The sequence below is a fragment of the Lagenorhynchus albirostris genome, chromosome 5 (assembly GCF_949774975.1).
Source record: "Lagenorhynchus albirostris chromosome 5, mLagAlb1.1, whole genome shotgun sequence".
NCBI classification, from domain to species: Eukaryota; Metazoa; Chordata; class Mammalia; order Artiodactyla; family Delphinidae; genus Lagenorhynchus; species Lagenorhynchus albirostris.
In genome coordinates, this window is record NC_083099.1 from 58,800,385 (window position 1) to 58,813,251 (window position 12,867).

The 12,867-nt window shown below is 35.4% G+C and overlaps 1 protein-coding gene across 2 annotated transcripts in view; it reads right to left on the reverse strand.

Annotated features, from left to right (window-relative positions):
* Nucleotides 1–12,867, reverse strand: part of PEX5L (peroxisomal biogenesis factor 5 like) — a 247,278-nt gene that overhangs the window by 102,466 nt on the left and 131,945 nt on the right. Inside the window, exons 2-3 of one of the 2 annotated variants that reach the window (XM_060150055.1) lie at nucleotides 6,540–6,605; nucleotides 4,140–4,244 (exon numbers count right to left, since the gene is read on the reverse strand). In XM_060150055.1, coding sequence (XP_060006038.1) covers nucleotides 4,140–4,244; nucleotides 6,540–6,605 — 171 coding nt within the window. The remainder of the gene's footprint in view (nucleotides 1–4,139; nucleotides 4,245–6,539; nucleotides 6,606–12,867) is intronic. The other variant, XM_060150054.1, reaches the window with a different exon arrangement.

Here is a 12,867-nt window from a genome sequence, read left to right on the forward strand (position 1 = left end):
ACATATCTTTATGCATTTTGAAAATTCCTTTATTATTTGCACTCTCTTGATTAAAAGTACAATATATGTCATTAAGTAGGTTAAGTAGGTTTTCATTCATAATTTTATAATTAAACTGTTTATGGCTTTATTAGTCCTATCCAAGTTTAGAAACGTGTGCAAAGCCCATCAAAATAGTCACCATATTAAAACTAAGTTGACTGACTCAATCCATTGAAAAGAGGAAACAACTGAAACATTACTATGCACCCCTTAGTATTCAGCCTTTGAAGGCTTTGTCATGGTAATTCTGCCACCTGACTGAATTAATTTCTTATGAGCTAATAGTACTAATGGCACTGCCCCATCCCCCAGTTCTTTATATGGGTCTCAGTGGATCTTCCTGTAAAGGATAACCATGTGATAATTTTCAACTCTTTGACTTGATCTAAATGTCAACCAACTGACAACAAATATTTTCCTGACAGGATAGTTAGACATAAAAATGTGAGTCTATTCATGGGGAAATGAACAAATATTATTGTTTACAGCTTGGATAGTACTAACATCAAGGCAGGAAGGAGAATATAATTAAAGCAATTGTTTCAAGTTAGTAACAGAAAACCCAAACAAGACTGTATTTAGCAGCCTTGTGAATGTTTTTCCAATCAAGGACATTACTTTTTTATCTTTATCAGACACAATATTAAATCAGTATCAAACTATAAGGGGTGGGGACAGATAGAAAAACAAAGCCTGAGTTAAAAAAAATTCCCTTGACAAGAAGATGTCTGGAACACATAGTTTTAAGACACTGTGCTCTACAGCAAAAAATGAATGGGCTATTCCTTACTTACAAAAGTACCAGGGGAGGTGGTTAAAATGAAAATTTCTGAAGGTTCCTTATGAGAGAAAAATATTCCCTAAAGCCATTTCATTCTCATAAAGAAGAATAAAAATTTTTCTATGATATGCTCAATCTTCTGGCACATAGTTTTCCCCTCTAGCCTCAAACTGGAGTTATTTATACCATTACAGTCTAGAGTAGTACTGTTCAATGGAAATATAACGAGAGCCTGGTAATTTTAAATTTTCTAGTAGCCACTTTAAAAATAGTGAAAAGAAACAGGTGAAAATAATTTTAATAACACATTTTATTTAGCCCAATATATCCAAAATATTATCATTTCAACATGTAATCAATATAAAAATTATTAATGTGATAGTTTACATTATTTTTCTTTGGACTAAATCTTCAAAACTTGGTGTGTATCTTATACTTACAGTGTATCTCAATTCGGGGTATCCACAAAGCATTCAATAGCCACGTGTGGCTAGCGGCTACTGTAGTGAACAGCACAGGTCTAGAGAAACTCTTATTTCCTCCAAGACTTGATGGTTCACATATTTTTTCCCTTCAAAATTCTCATCAATGCACATTTGTTTCCATACTGTTTGACTTACATTTTGACTTAAAGTGTTAGTCTAGGACAGCATGAACTTGAACTACTATGAAGAGCTTGACACATTGTTTAGCAAAGAATTAATAATTAAATGAAACAAAAAGAGCAATTCTCAGGGGTCCGACAATTTCTGAGTTCAGGTCACCTGGCCAACTCTTCCGTTTTGTTCAATTTGTTCAAGGTACTCTAAATGACTTGACTGGAGTATGCTTGGCTAAATCTCTCTAAAAATGATCCTAATAATCACATAATACAAAAATGCTTCAATATAAACTATTCTACACTTACCAATCTGTGGAATGAACAGTTACTAAACAAATTAGGGACTCAGTGTTTCAAGGACTTATTCTGTATTTTATCAATTATGATTGTCCTGAAGACATTATTGAGAGAGCGGCAATTAGCTTCAGACATTTCTGGAATCTGTGAATGAGCAGCTGGCATCGACACACCAGTGATGAAGATGAGTCAATGTGTCCTGCAGTATGTAGCACTATGTCACAGGGGCTTTACAGGAGACATGGGACAGACATGTTTCAAGACACTAATACATTCACACAAGATAACGAGTAAGAATGTGGTATGGTACACAGATTGGATGCTGTGGTTGCCATGAGAAGTACTCACTTTTTCAGATCACTCTGCTGCTTTTTGGCTTGTGCATGCCACTGGTGCATAGCAGGGAAGAAGCCACTTGTGTGTAGTGGAAAAAGTATATCAACTAATAAAACCACATTTGACTGAGAAATAATTGTATCACAGCTGTCACAGGATTAATTCCATAAGATTATCAATACAATAGGTGCATTGCATTTTATGAATCAGAACTCTCCATTTGCTGATTCATAAACTAGTCACTATGCAACAAGAATATGATGCATCTAAGAAAGCATTGTATCATCTTCATGCAGTAAAATTGTAACTATTACCTCAAAAACAGTTAATGCAACATTAGACAGGGATTAAAGAAGGAACTTGGTACACACAAATGTTCTGAATATGAGAAAATGGTAATAATTACAGTTTCTTTTCTAATTAAAAAAATCAAAATTCTTATTTTACATTAAATTTAAATTAAAGTTTAGGTTATAGTGGTAATTTTGGACATTTGAAAAGAATTACTGGAAAGCACATAGTAATGCATGGTTTTGAAGAAAAAGAATTTTGGGCACTAGAGCCTGTCCTAAATCGTGATGTCCTGAAATGATATGCTGCAGCACAACTATGCCAATTGCAAATTTGGATAGGTCTTACCTACTGATGAATATGGCTCTACCATTAGCCGAGAACTCCAAGTGGTTCTCACCTCCCATAACATTCTCCTGAGGAACTGTGGACTGTATATTTTGGATATGGATTCTACAAAGGCAGGAGATCAATGTAAAACTGTGTATGTTTTACTATGTAAACTAAGTAAAGAATGGAGCCCTTGGTAAATATTAAGCAAATTTCTTTCCAACTATTACTATGTGTCATTGGGAAGAAACATCTCCTCTTTTGGATTAAAACAAAAACCTCACAACATAAGATTATCCCAAAGTCCTGGGAATCTTTATAACTTTTTTATTATTCAATTTTGATGTTATATGTTATTATAATTTTCATTACTTACAACATAGTGTTTAGAATGAAATGAAACCACACATGTTGGCAGCAGCTGGGGATGTGATCTGATGATATTCTAAAAATAAGTTGCCATAATTTAGCTTTTGATATAAATGCCTTTCATGAGGAATTTAAATGGACATTTTTCTAAATCTAGACATGTTCATATAATTGGAACTGAATCACTGTATTTACTATTGCATTATGGAGAAAAAAAAGAAATGTTTAAGATAACAATCTAATCTAAATTATAAGATAAATGCAAGTAAGTAATTTTGCATTTAAGAATTTAAAACTGATAGTTCCACAGAGTGGTGATGAGTATATTATACATACATATGTATGTGGATTTTACAGGGTGTTTCAAAAGTCCCTGAGGACATACAGGATTCATTCTCAGTGTGTCTTTGCATACAAATGCAAATCTTTTTCTATACTTATTATAATAAATACTGAAAATGCCCCTCATGTGCTTTTAATAGAGACGATATTTTTGTTGTCAAGGTCACTAAGTAGAAGAGGGGCCACCAATGCCATTTTCTGCATGGAGACTCAGGGACTTCTGGCTCATTCCTGTAAATTAGTTATCCACATAAATATGTATAGACATACGTAGTATGCATAGTCACAACATAAATATATTTAACATTTAAGAAATTTTAGATATTCTACTGGTAAACTGACATATGTATGCAATATAAGTTGTATTTATTCATAGGAATTTGATTTTTTTTTTTGGTTGTTGTTCAAATGTACCGTTAACTTAATTGTTATTTCTTTCCCAAAGTTGTTAACAAGACTCCTTTATAAAGAAGTGACATGTTTTACTTGCACATATATTTTCTTTTTCTTTTTTTAACTGAAGTTTAGTAATGAAAATTAATATCCACGAATGAGTAACTAAATGATGGAATTTTCCTTTTTTTTTAGCAATTTTGGTTTTCATTTTATATTGTATAATTGTTTCATTGAAACTGTGTTTTTAAAAAAATTGGATCGAGTTAATGTTTTTTTTTTTTCTAGTTAAGAATCACAATATCTGATATATTAACATATGTCAGCTTCCTACAGGAACCCTAAGGGTCTGCCCACCTGTGATGTCATAGTAAGGAGGGGCTTTTCTTCAGCAGACTCCTCCCTCGGTATCTCCTTCATCACCATGGCAACAGCCTTATCTGCCGCCCTAGAGCCTTTTCCCTATAACAGTGAAATCAACAATGACTTGTGTCAGGAGAAATCTTTAACTTATTGTTTATCACAAGATATTCTAATGTTTAAAGAGCAATCCAACATAAATGAAGAGGTAGTCTGCTGCAAGTGAATCTTGAGGCTTTTGGCTGAGGAGAAAACACACAAAATCTGAAAAAAGATTATTTGTGAACTTTTTAGTTAGCTACTTTTTCACCTTTACAGCTGACATATTACATTTAATTTTAACATAGTATTTTATATGTATAATATATTTTAAGGCAATTTACATGACATGACAATTTTTATAGTATTGATTTAAAAACACTATAGATTGCCTGTTATGTTCATTTAAAACTTATTCCTATATAATCCCTAAGTGTTTTGAATGGCAGTGAGGAGTCTGGATTAGGGATTAGGATCAGGGTCTCACTCCCACAGAGGACTTCTGCTCGGTGATCTCTGGAGTCTGTCATTTTTGAGTGGATTGGTTATAAAAAGTAAACATGTCATAAAACCTGTAAAAATTCTTCGGCAGCCTAACATCACAGGAATTCACCCAGCTTGTTTATTTGGGGGAGGTAGTATGAAAAAAATTTGCAACTCTCAATGTTCTTGAGATCAAATAAATTTAATAGAATTTTAGAAATGTCTTTTAATTGGAGAATCTCATAAATCCAGGTGTAAATAAAGGATGATTAATAATAGAGGCAATGATATACTGATATCTACAATTTTTTGGCCTTATACAAGCATAACTATGGACTGTAAAGGGGTAAGTTGGTTTTCTGGGGTTTTAGTTTACCAGATTATTAAATTTTTGAGAGTAGATAGGGCATAAGGGAAAAAAACAAAAAACAAAATATCACCTTCCCAACCCAATTAGCAACATCTCATACTATGTAAAAATTAAATAATCTTTAAACACTTCAAAAACAAAACCTTCCATTTTCTTTGGTCTCTGGGCAGAGCCTCTCTGGAGAAAACAACCTTATACTAAGTGCACACGTGAATATCTGTGTTGTAAATCTACTTAAAATACAAATGTAGCACACAGAGTTATAGGCAAAGAAACAAAAATGGGCATATGAGGGTCCGTTGTCTGAAAGGGAATTAAGAGCTATGGTCACAATTAACTCCAGAGGTTAATAAATCTTGATAGTCTCTATGCAACTAAAGAGGATAGAATTACATTATTATCTTTGGTTTGCACAGGGCTTTAAGTATTTAAAAAGTAGGTTGACTCTAAGAAGCAGAACATTGTCCATTTTTTCAGGCATTGCCTTTCTAAAATGTAATGAGTGGCAGCTTTTATTTATGGGAACAAAGAAAAACTTTCTGTATAGTTACTACATTTAAAAATGTGTGAATCTCTTTACAATGCTGAAAGTTTGTTTCTTTGGTTTGTAACTTAAAAACTAGCATTATTGAATGATAATGTGATATTTCTATGATAGAAAATCAACTATGAGAGATTTTATTCATCAGATATAACAGTGGTAATTTTCTTATGTGTTCTGAAAAGTTTATATGGGCACAATCCTTAGATTAACTGAATTCTGGAAGAATAAAGGGCAACAGTGATTCACTGCATACAAATTGGGGTGCATAATGATCCAGGTTTTTCCTTTAATGAAGCAAGGTCATCTTCCTAAAATAGAGATACATACAGTTCTGAATTCTGGGAAAAGATTGATGGCACTTTTAAACTATTTGACATTTTTTCAAAATATAAAAATTATTTGGATAAAACATTACATAGTGTAAGCTCAGTATACCTTTATAAGCTACCCTCATTGACAGACTATATATAGTTTAACAAATATTTTTGCAGCTTATTTTTTTCAAAAGAGCAAAATCATTTGTGAAGAATTCTTTCCATGCTCCAAGAGGTTTAATAATATAGCAATAAACAAAGTGGCATGCTTATATTTAAATTCCTAATATATTTTTTAAAACATATCTAATGTTACAAGGTAAAATTTAAAAAATAATGATTCAGACTCTTTTCTTGGGCTAAGAAAAAAAAATCAATTGATAAGCATCTCAAAAAATTTCTGGCCAATATTTCAGTATACCATTTATTTGAAATGCTACCAATCTATAAACTACGTATAGGTATTTTTCACATGTGCAACTATAATAGCTAGAATTAGCAACGGACATGCCATTTCACTCAAACAAAAACAAAAGAAAACAAAAATTAGTCCTTTCATGCTGAACTCTAGAACAAAGCAGTGGTCAGCTAGAAAGGATGTATAATAAACACATGCGGTGCTTTTTATTTCTTGCAGAAAAACCCACCAAAGCCAGGGTCAGGTCACTTTTTTGAAGACAGTGCCACTTTTTCTTCAAGGTTACACCTACTACCTGAAAAGAGTCATGACACCCAGGTTAGTGCCTGCTAGCAACTTTTTTGCTTTACAGCCTTTTGGCTTTTGAGTTATTACCCCACGAGCCTCACTGTTTCACAAGTGTGGTATAGTCCGAGAACAGAGCAGGAAGGTCGGCCACGTGACATCTCCATGGTGTCTAAAACCACTGCCAAATCATGTGAATGCACTCATATATCAAACCAAGATTTCCCCCAGATTGTATTGCCACCTCCACCTGGTACCTTAAAATCAAGCTGTGTCATTTCTGACTTGTCCATTTATCTTGTGGGATAATGCTTCTAGAATTCAGAACCTGTCTGATAACTGAGTTGGCAATTCATGAAGCTATACAACTTGGCTTCTCAGCAGCTCTTCAGGGCTGACAGTAATTCAACTGTGCAGGTTTTTTTTTTTTTTAATTCAGTGTCTTAAAACATTGTAAGAAATATATACACATAATTATCCATAGTTCAAGCTCAATTTTCTAAATAGAACTACACCATAAGGTCAATATTAATCTATTATTTGAAACATCATGAAGACAGCAAAAAGGAAATATACACTGACTACACACTCAAGCATATAAATGGATTTAGATTACATTAAACCGGTATGCTTCTAAATATGTCATTCTAGCCACAAGAGAATAGTGAAACTTTACCAGTCGATTATCGCATTATGACACCCTCTAGCAATTATTTCAGCCTATTTCTTTTCAAATAATACTTCAAAATCACCTTTTCCCACTTCCTTATTGAATCTCTTGAGATGTTTTTGACTGTTTAGAAAACAGTATCAGCATAAAGGGAAATATCTCTCTTTTTTTGTGATTTGCTGTAGAAAATTCTTTGATTTTTTTTTTTTTTTTTGCGGTACGCGGGCCTCTCACTGTTGTGGTCTCTCCCGTTGCGGAGCACAGGCTCCAGACGCGCAGGCTCAGGGGCCATGGATCACGGGCCTAGCCGCTCCGCGGCATGTAGGATCTTCCCGGACCAGGACACGACCCCACGTCCCCTGCATCGGCAGGTGGACTCTCAACCACTGCGCCACCAGGGAAGCCCAATTCTTTGATTTTTTAAAAAATTCTTTTATCATTTTGTTTCTTCACAAATGAAATATATAAAATAGTAGCTTTTCTAACAAATAATAATTCTTGTGAATAATCTTTTTAATTAATTTCTTTATAACACCAGGCATAAATGAATGAAACACAGAGTATAGCAAGTGACACTAACATTTATTAAGAAAACTCAATTTTGGCCCACTTCTTCTTCTTTTTAAAATATAGAACATAAGAAACAGAGTAGAAAATATTGCAAGTCACAGGATCTTCTCAGGCTGGATACCAGGCTGTGAAGCTATGAGGTATCCTCAGATGAGAAGGTGTGGGCTCTAGGCCTGTCTCACAGGGAAGGATCTAACCTATTTAGAGAAGTTACTGTGTGCTGAGGACTCTGCTGGGTGTTTTGCGTGTTTTTACTTGTTTGATCTAATGAGAGCCCTGTGGCATAGGTATTACGGTCTTTGCTAGACATTTTTGGGCTTTGAGGCTCAGAGATGGTGTGATTTGACCAAGGCCTCAAAGCTAAGCCCGGACGGGAACCAGACCCACCTCCCAGCCTGTGTGCTTCCTTCTCTACCACACTGTTCTCTCTCCATCCAGCTTTGTTAGGGGTGGGAGGGCTCTTCCACTCTGCCCTCATCAACTGCCCTAAATGGAGGGTTTCCAATGGTATCACCCAAGTTTGGGGCAGCAACCACTTCTCAGTATAATTGCACAGTATGGATCTAAGCAGGTATTTTGGAGAAATATTTTCTTTAGTCTGCAATGGTCAATAAGAATCAGCCATCCATAACTTCACTCATGAGCACATTTCTAACAAAATGTTTTCGTTTCTCCTATCTTCTTAGAAAATGAACCTAACATTTCACATACACACAATTTTTTCTGTTCTGTAGATCTTAATAGGCTTATAAGCTTTAGCATCTCTCCAATTATTATTAAATGCTAACTCAATGCCATGAAATGCCATCTTTACTAGGATTTTCCTGAGATCTATTTTGGTTGTTTTTTTTTTTTTTTTTGGTGGTTGTTGTTGTTTTTGCAGGCCTCTCACTGTTGTGCCCTCTCCCGTTGTGGAGCACAGGCTCCGGATGCGCAGGCTCAGCGGCCATGGCTCACAGACCTAGCCGCTCCACGGCATGTGGGATCTTCCCGGACCGGGGCACGAACCCACGTCCCCTGCATTGGCAGGCGGATTCCCAACCACTGCACCACCAGGGAAGCCCCTGAGATCTATTTTGGACACGTGAAATAAAATAAGTAATTTCAGAGCAACACAGTCCATTTGTAAGCAATTTTCTAGGTGCAGATTCTATTACTGCTACTATGGAGTTTGTAACTTAAAATTTATTTTTATTATTCTTAATCTATCGACAATAATACAGAGGCTCTTTATCAAGGATATTAAACAGAAGAAACGGAGATAAATTAGGGGAAGAGTAAAAGACTACAATACTAGACATCTCTGCTAACCCTAAATTAGCTAATATATGAATTTAAATAAGTCTTCCTTTTATTCTGATTGTAAAATTAATATATGCTATTGCCAAAAATTGAGAAAAAACAGAAACAAGAAAGTTAAAATAGCAACTCTAACATTTTCATGCATTTTCCCCCCAAATTTTATATTTACAATATTGGAGATTAAACAGTTTTTTAGGATGACTGTTCTAAGGATAGACAAACTACAATCAAGTTTACAAATGTGAATGTATTGAATATATTTCTTCATACATACATACATGTAAGCAAATACCTGCCATTTAGATCATTTTAGCAACACTGTTTGAAATGATATTCAGTATTGCATATGCTGAAAAATTATATATCTCATAAATTCCAGACCCTGAACTTAACATGCACCTGCGGGAAACTGGCCACAAAAAGGCTAATTTCTGATGGCTATTCTCGTCTCTCATGTGCAGAGCCAGGATAACCTTCTTTTACTGGGGAAGGTAAATGTCATGATAAGTGTCATGCTCTCTTCAAACTTCTCTTTCAACATGGGAAAATGTCAGATCAATGTTCCATGAATGGTGGCGATCTTTGCCTACCATATTATGTCTTCTCCTAGTTGTGTGTTCCTGTAGATTTCTTCCAAGGTAGAGTAGGGTTCAAACCATGCTGGTTCTATCACGGTAACATTTAACTCATCTCCGCCCCCAACAGAATGTTTTGTAAATTTTAAAGGTGGTACAAATAGAACTAAATCTAAATCAATCCTTGGTTCTAAACATCCTGAAGGAAGCACAGATCTAGATGTAAACAATTGGGAAGCATGGATGGAATGCTCTCTTTTCTTAACTAGCAATTCATATGAGGAATTGAAAAATCATATGAATTCACCATTGGTTCAGTGATCTCTTTATAGCTGGAAATAATATGATTACTGATTCCTTAATAAGGGTAGTCAAGCTGCAGTAAGGAAATTGATGCCTCTAGTTAAAATAATGACACACGGCATTTAAAAGGAAGACATCTAGTTGATTTGTTGATTCTCCATGTCTTCCTCTCTTACTTTTTTTTTTTTTCCCCTCCAGCATTGTTTTTCCCAGATGACTCTCCAAACCATCACTTTTGCAATGAAGTCTTCTGAGGTGAATGAGGACTGATTCTAATTACATTCTACCATATAACTCCTATGCCCTCGGTTTGTGTTATGTGCTATTTGGCACTTTTTGTTGTGTGTGGTGTATGTGTATGTGGTGATGGGAGAGTCGTGGATAACAATCTCTTTAATTCTAAACCTCCACACATGAAAGTTGCTGCGATTCCACACCCCCCGCATGAACACGCACTGTCCTTGGCCTGAATGATTGGTGTAGGGGGTCTTTATGACTCTTATAGGCCCTCAAATTTTTGCCTTCATGGGTCCCTTCCTCCATAAAAAAAATGTAGAAGACTGTATTTTATGATAAGCTGTATCAAGAAAAATATAATCTAGACTGAATTTATTATTACACATTCATTATTTTAATAGTCATTTAGGGGGTTCTGATTTTAAGAAAGATATAATTAAAACAATTTTATGGGTCCTTAAGAGTATCTTGGGCCCTCTGAACTGTGTCCACTGTGCTGGTGCATAAGGTGACCCTGGGTTTGTGTCTTCTCCGTAGTCAGTGTGGTGTTCCTGGGGCTGCTCTCTCTCTCAACTCTGGGTAGTCCATTTCGGCAGCCCCGGCTTCCATCACCTCATCAGCACCTCCACAGCAGCTGTTCCTGCCCTAACAGCCCCCCTTACCACCACTGCTGCTCTTACTATTTTTGTTCGCATTCAGGGAGTCTCCCCTAACAGTACTTACCAATCATAATGGGTGCCCAATCAGTAGCTTTCATCCTGTAGTTCTTAAAACACCCTCAGAAAACCTGGAACATTTAGGCCTGAAGCAGAAAACACTGGTGTGTAAAAGTGATGTGACTCTTAAAATGTGGTCTCTCCCTCAGAAAATAGGCCTAAGCACTTTAGTCTTTCCTGTCTCAGGGTGTGTTCTTGACCATCCAGCAGCACTTTTGAGGAAGCTGAGTCCACTTCTATCTCTACTTTTATTTAAAAAAGACCAGCCCTCAATGACCAGAGTCACCAGCTGGTCCCAAAGCACCCCTTGTCATTTTCTCTAATTTCACAGTGGGTCACTTGAGGAACAGGATTGCCCGTACCCAAAATTCCTGAGATGTGCATGGAGATTAAGCTCCTCCCAGGGACCTTGTTATAATCCTTTATTTTGTAAAATGTTCTGTGACTGTCTCATCAATGAAACTACCTTGTGCGAGCAAAGATTGTGCTTGATTCTTTTGAACTACTTCGTGTTATTTGGTATAGTGATAGACACTCAAGTTCACTCAGTAAATACAAGTAACTTAAACACCTTTTTCACGTGAAGGTACTGAAATCACGTAATATGGCCAACTCTGACAGAACGTGATTTTGAATTACATAAAAAGTCTTAGACATTTAAAGAAATGAAATTGTTTCAAAATCTAAATAAAATTTCATTAACATTAATAAAATGTTACCAAGTAAAGATGCTTAAAATGGGCTCTGAAGGACAGATAAGACTTCTTTTTAATTAACAAGATCCATTTGTCCACAATTTACCATTGTTTGTTCTCTGGAGAAGGTTAAACATTCCCCATCTCACTCCCACCTTGTCCCCAGGCATATTTACTCTGTTTGCTTAGCAAGCTTTCCTGACAAATGGTCAAAGTCACATCACTCACTGTTCACTTATCTATAACCAATTCTCAATTAGTGAAGTTTTACTATCAGGCTTACTCTGATTATCGTGGCTTTAAATTACTTGGGACCTATTTTGCCTTAATATTGAGTTTCTCTATTATGCACCTGGAAGCAACTTTTGCTACCTAAAATGGTCTGGTTTAAAAAAATTGTTTTCTTTTGACCTTGTCTGGCTTATGCTGAGGATGACATAAATAATACATATTCAATAATTCAGAAGTAATGTTTAATTTCTGGTATGATACGTTTTCCTTTCTGGTATGATAAATCCCAAATTTGTTATTTATATTTATATAAATATATTTATGTTTGAGAGGCCTTTGATGATTGTGTGAAATATGTAACCCAAAAAATGCAATGGTAATTAGAGGCTTACTTTTGTTATTTTCAATTCCTTGTTAAATACCTCAGATGATTTGCAAAACAGGCATTTGGGGGAGGGGGGTTATTTTTAAGCAAAAGGAGAAAGATTGAAAACACAAAGTCCTAAAGATTACTTTGTTATTTTTTTCTTTTCAAAAAATATCCTCCCAAATACAAATACTCCAGACTACTTGTATCTTACTTGCACAAATGGATACATATCCAACACTTAAGAGAAAGTAAGGTGTTATGAGAATCATTCATCACCAGCATAAATAGTTGCTGAAATTCTGCTGACTCAGTGGTGTTTGGTGCATAGGGAGAGGTGAGACATGGCCTCTTTCTGGGAGGGGTTAGGAGAAGAGGTATTGAGGTCTGGTTTCTAAGTGCTTGAAATTAGCCAAGGTGGTATAGTATACAAGATAGTAAAATGTGGAAGGATAGTGGTGTGGAAACTTGGGAGGAACCATGTACAAAAACTCGGTTTCTTTATCACTCCCATCTTTTCCACATATTCTTGATTGGAAAGTTTTGCAAAGAAAATATAACAAATAAGAATCCCTGTAGATAAATATGTGGTTAAGACAATGAAAC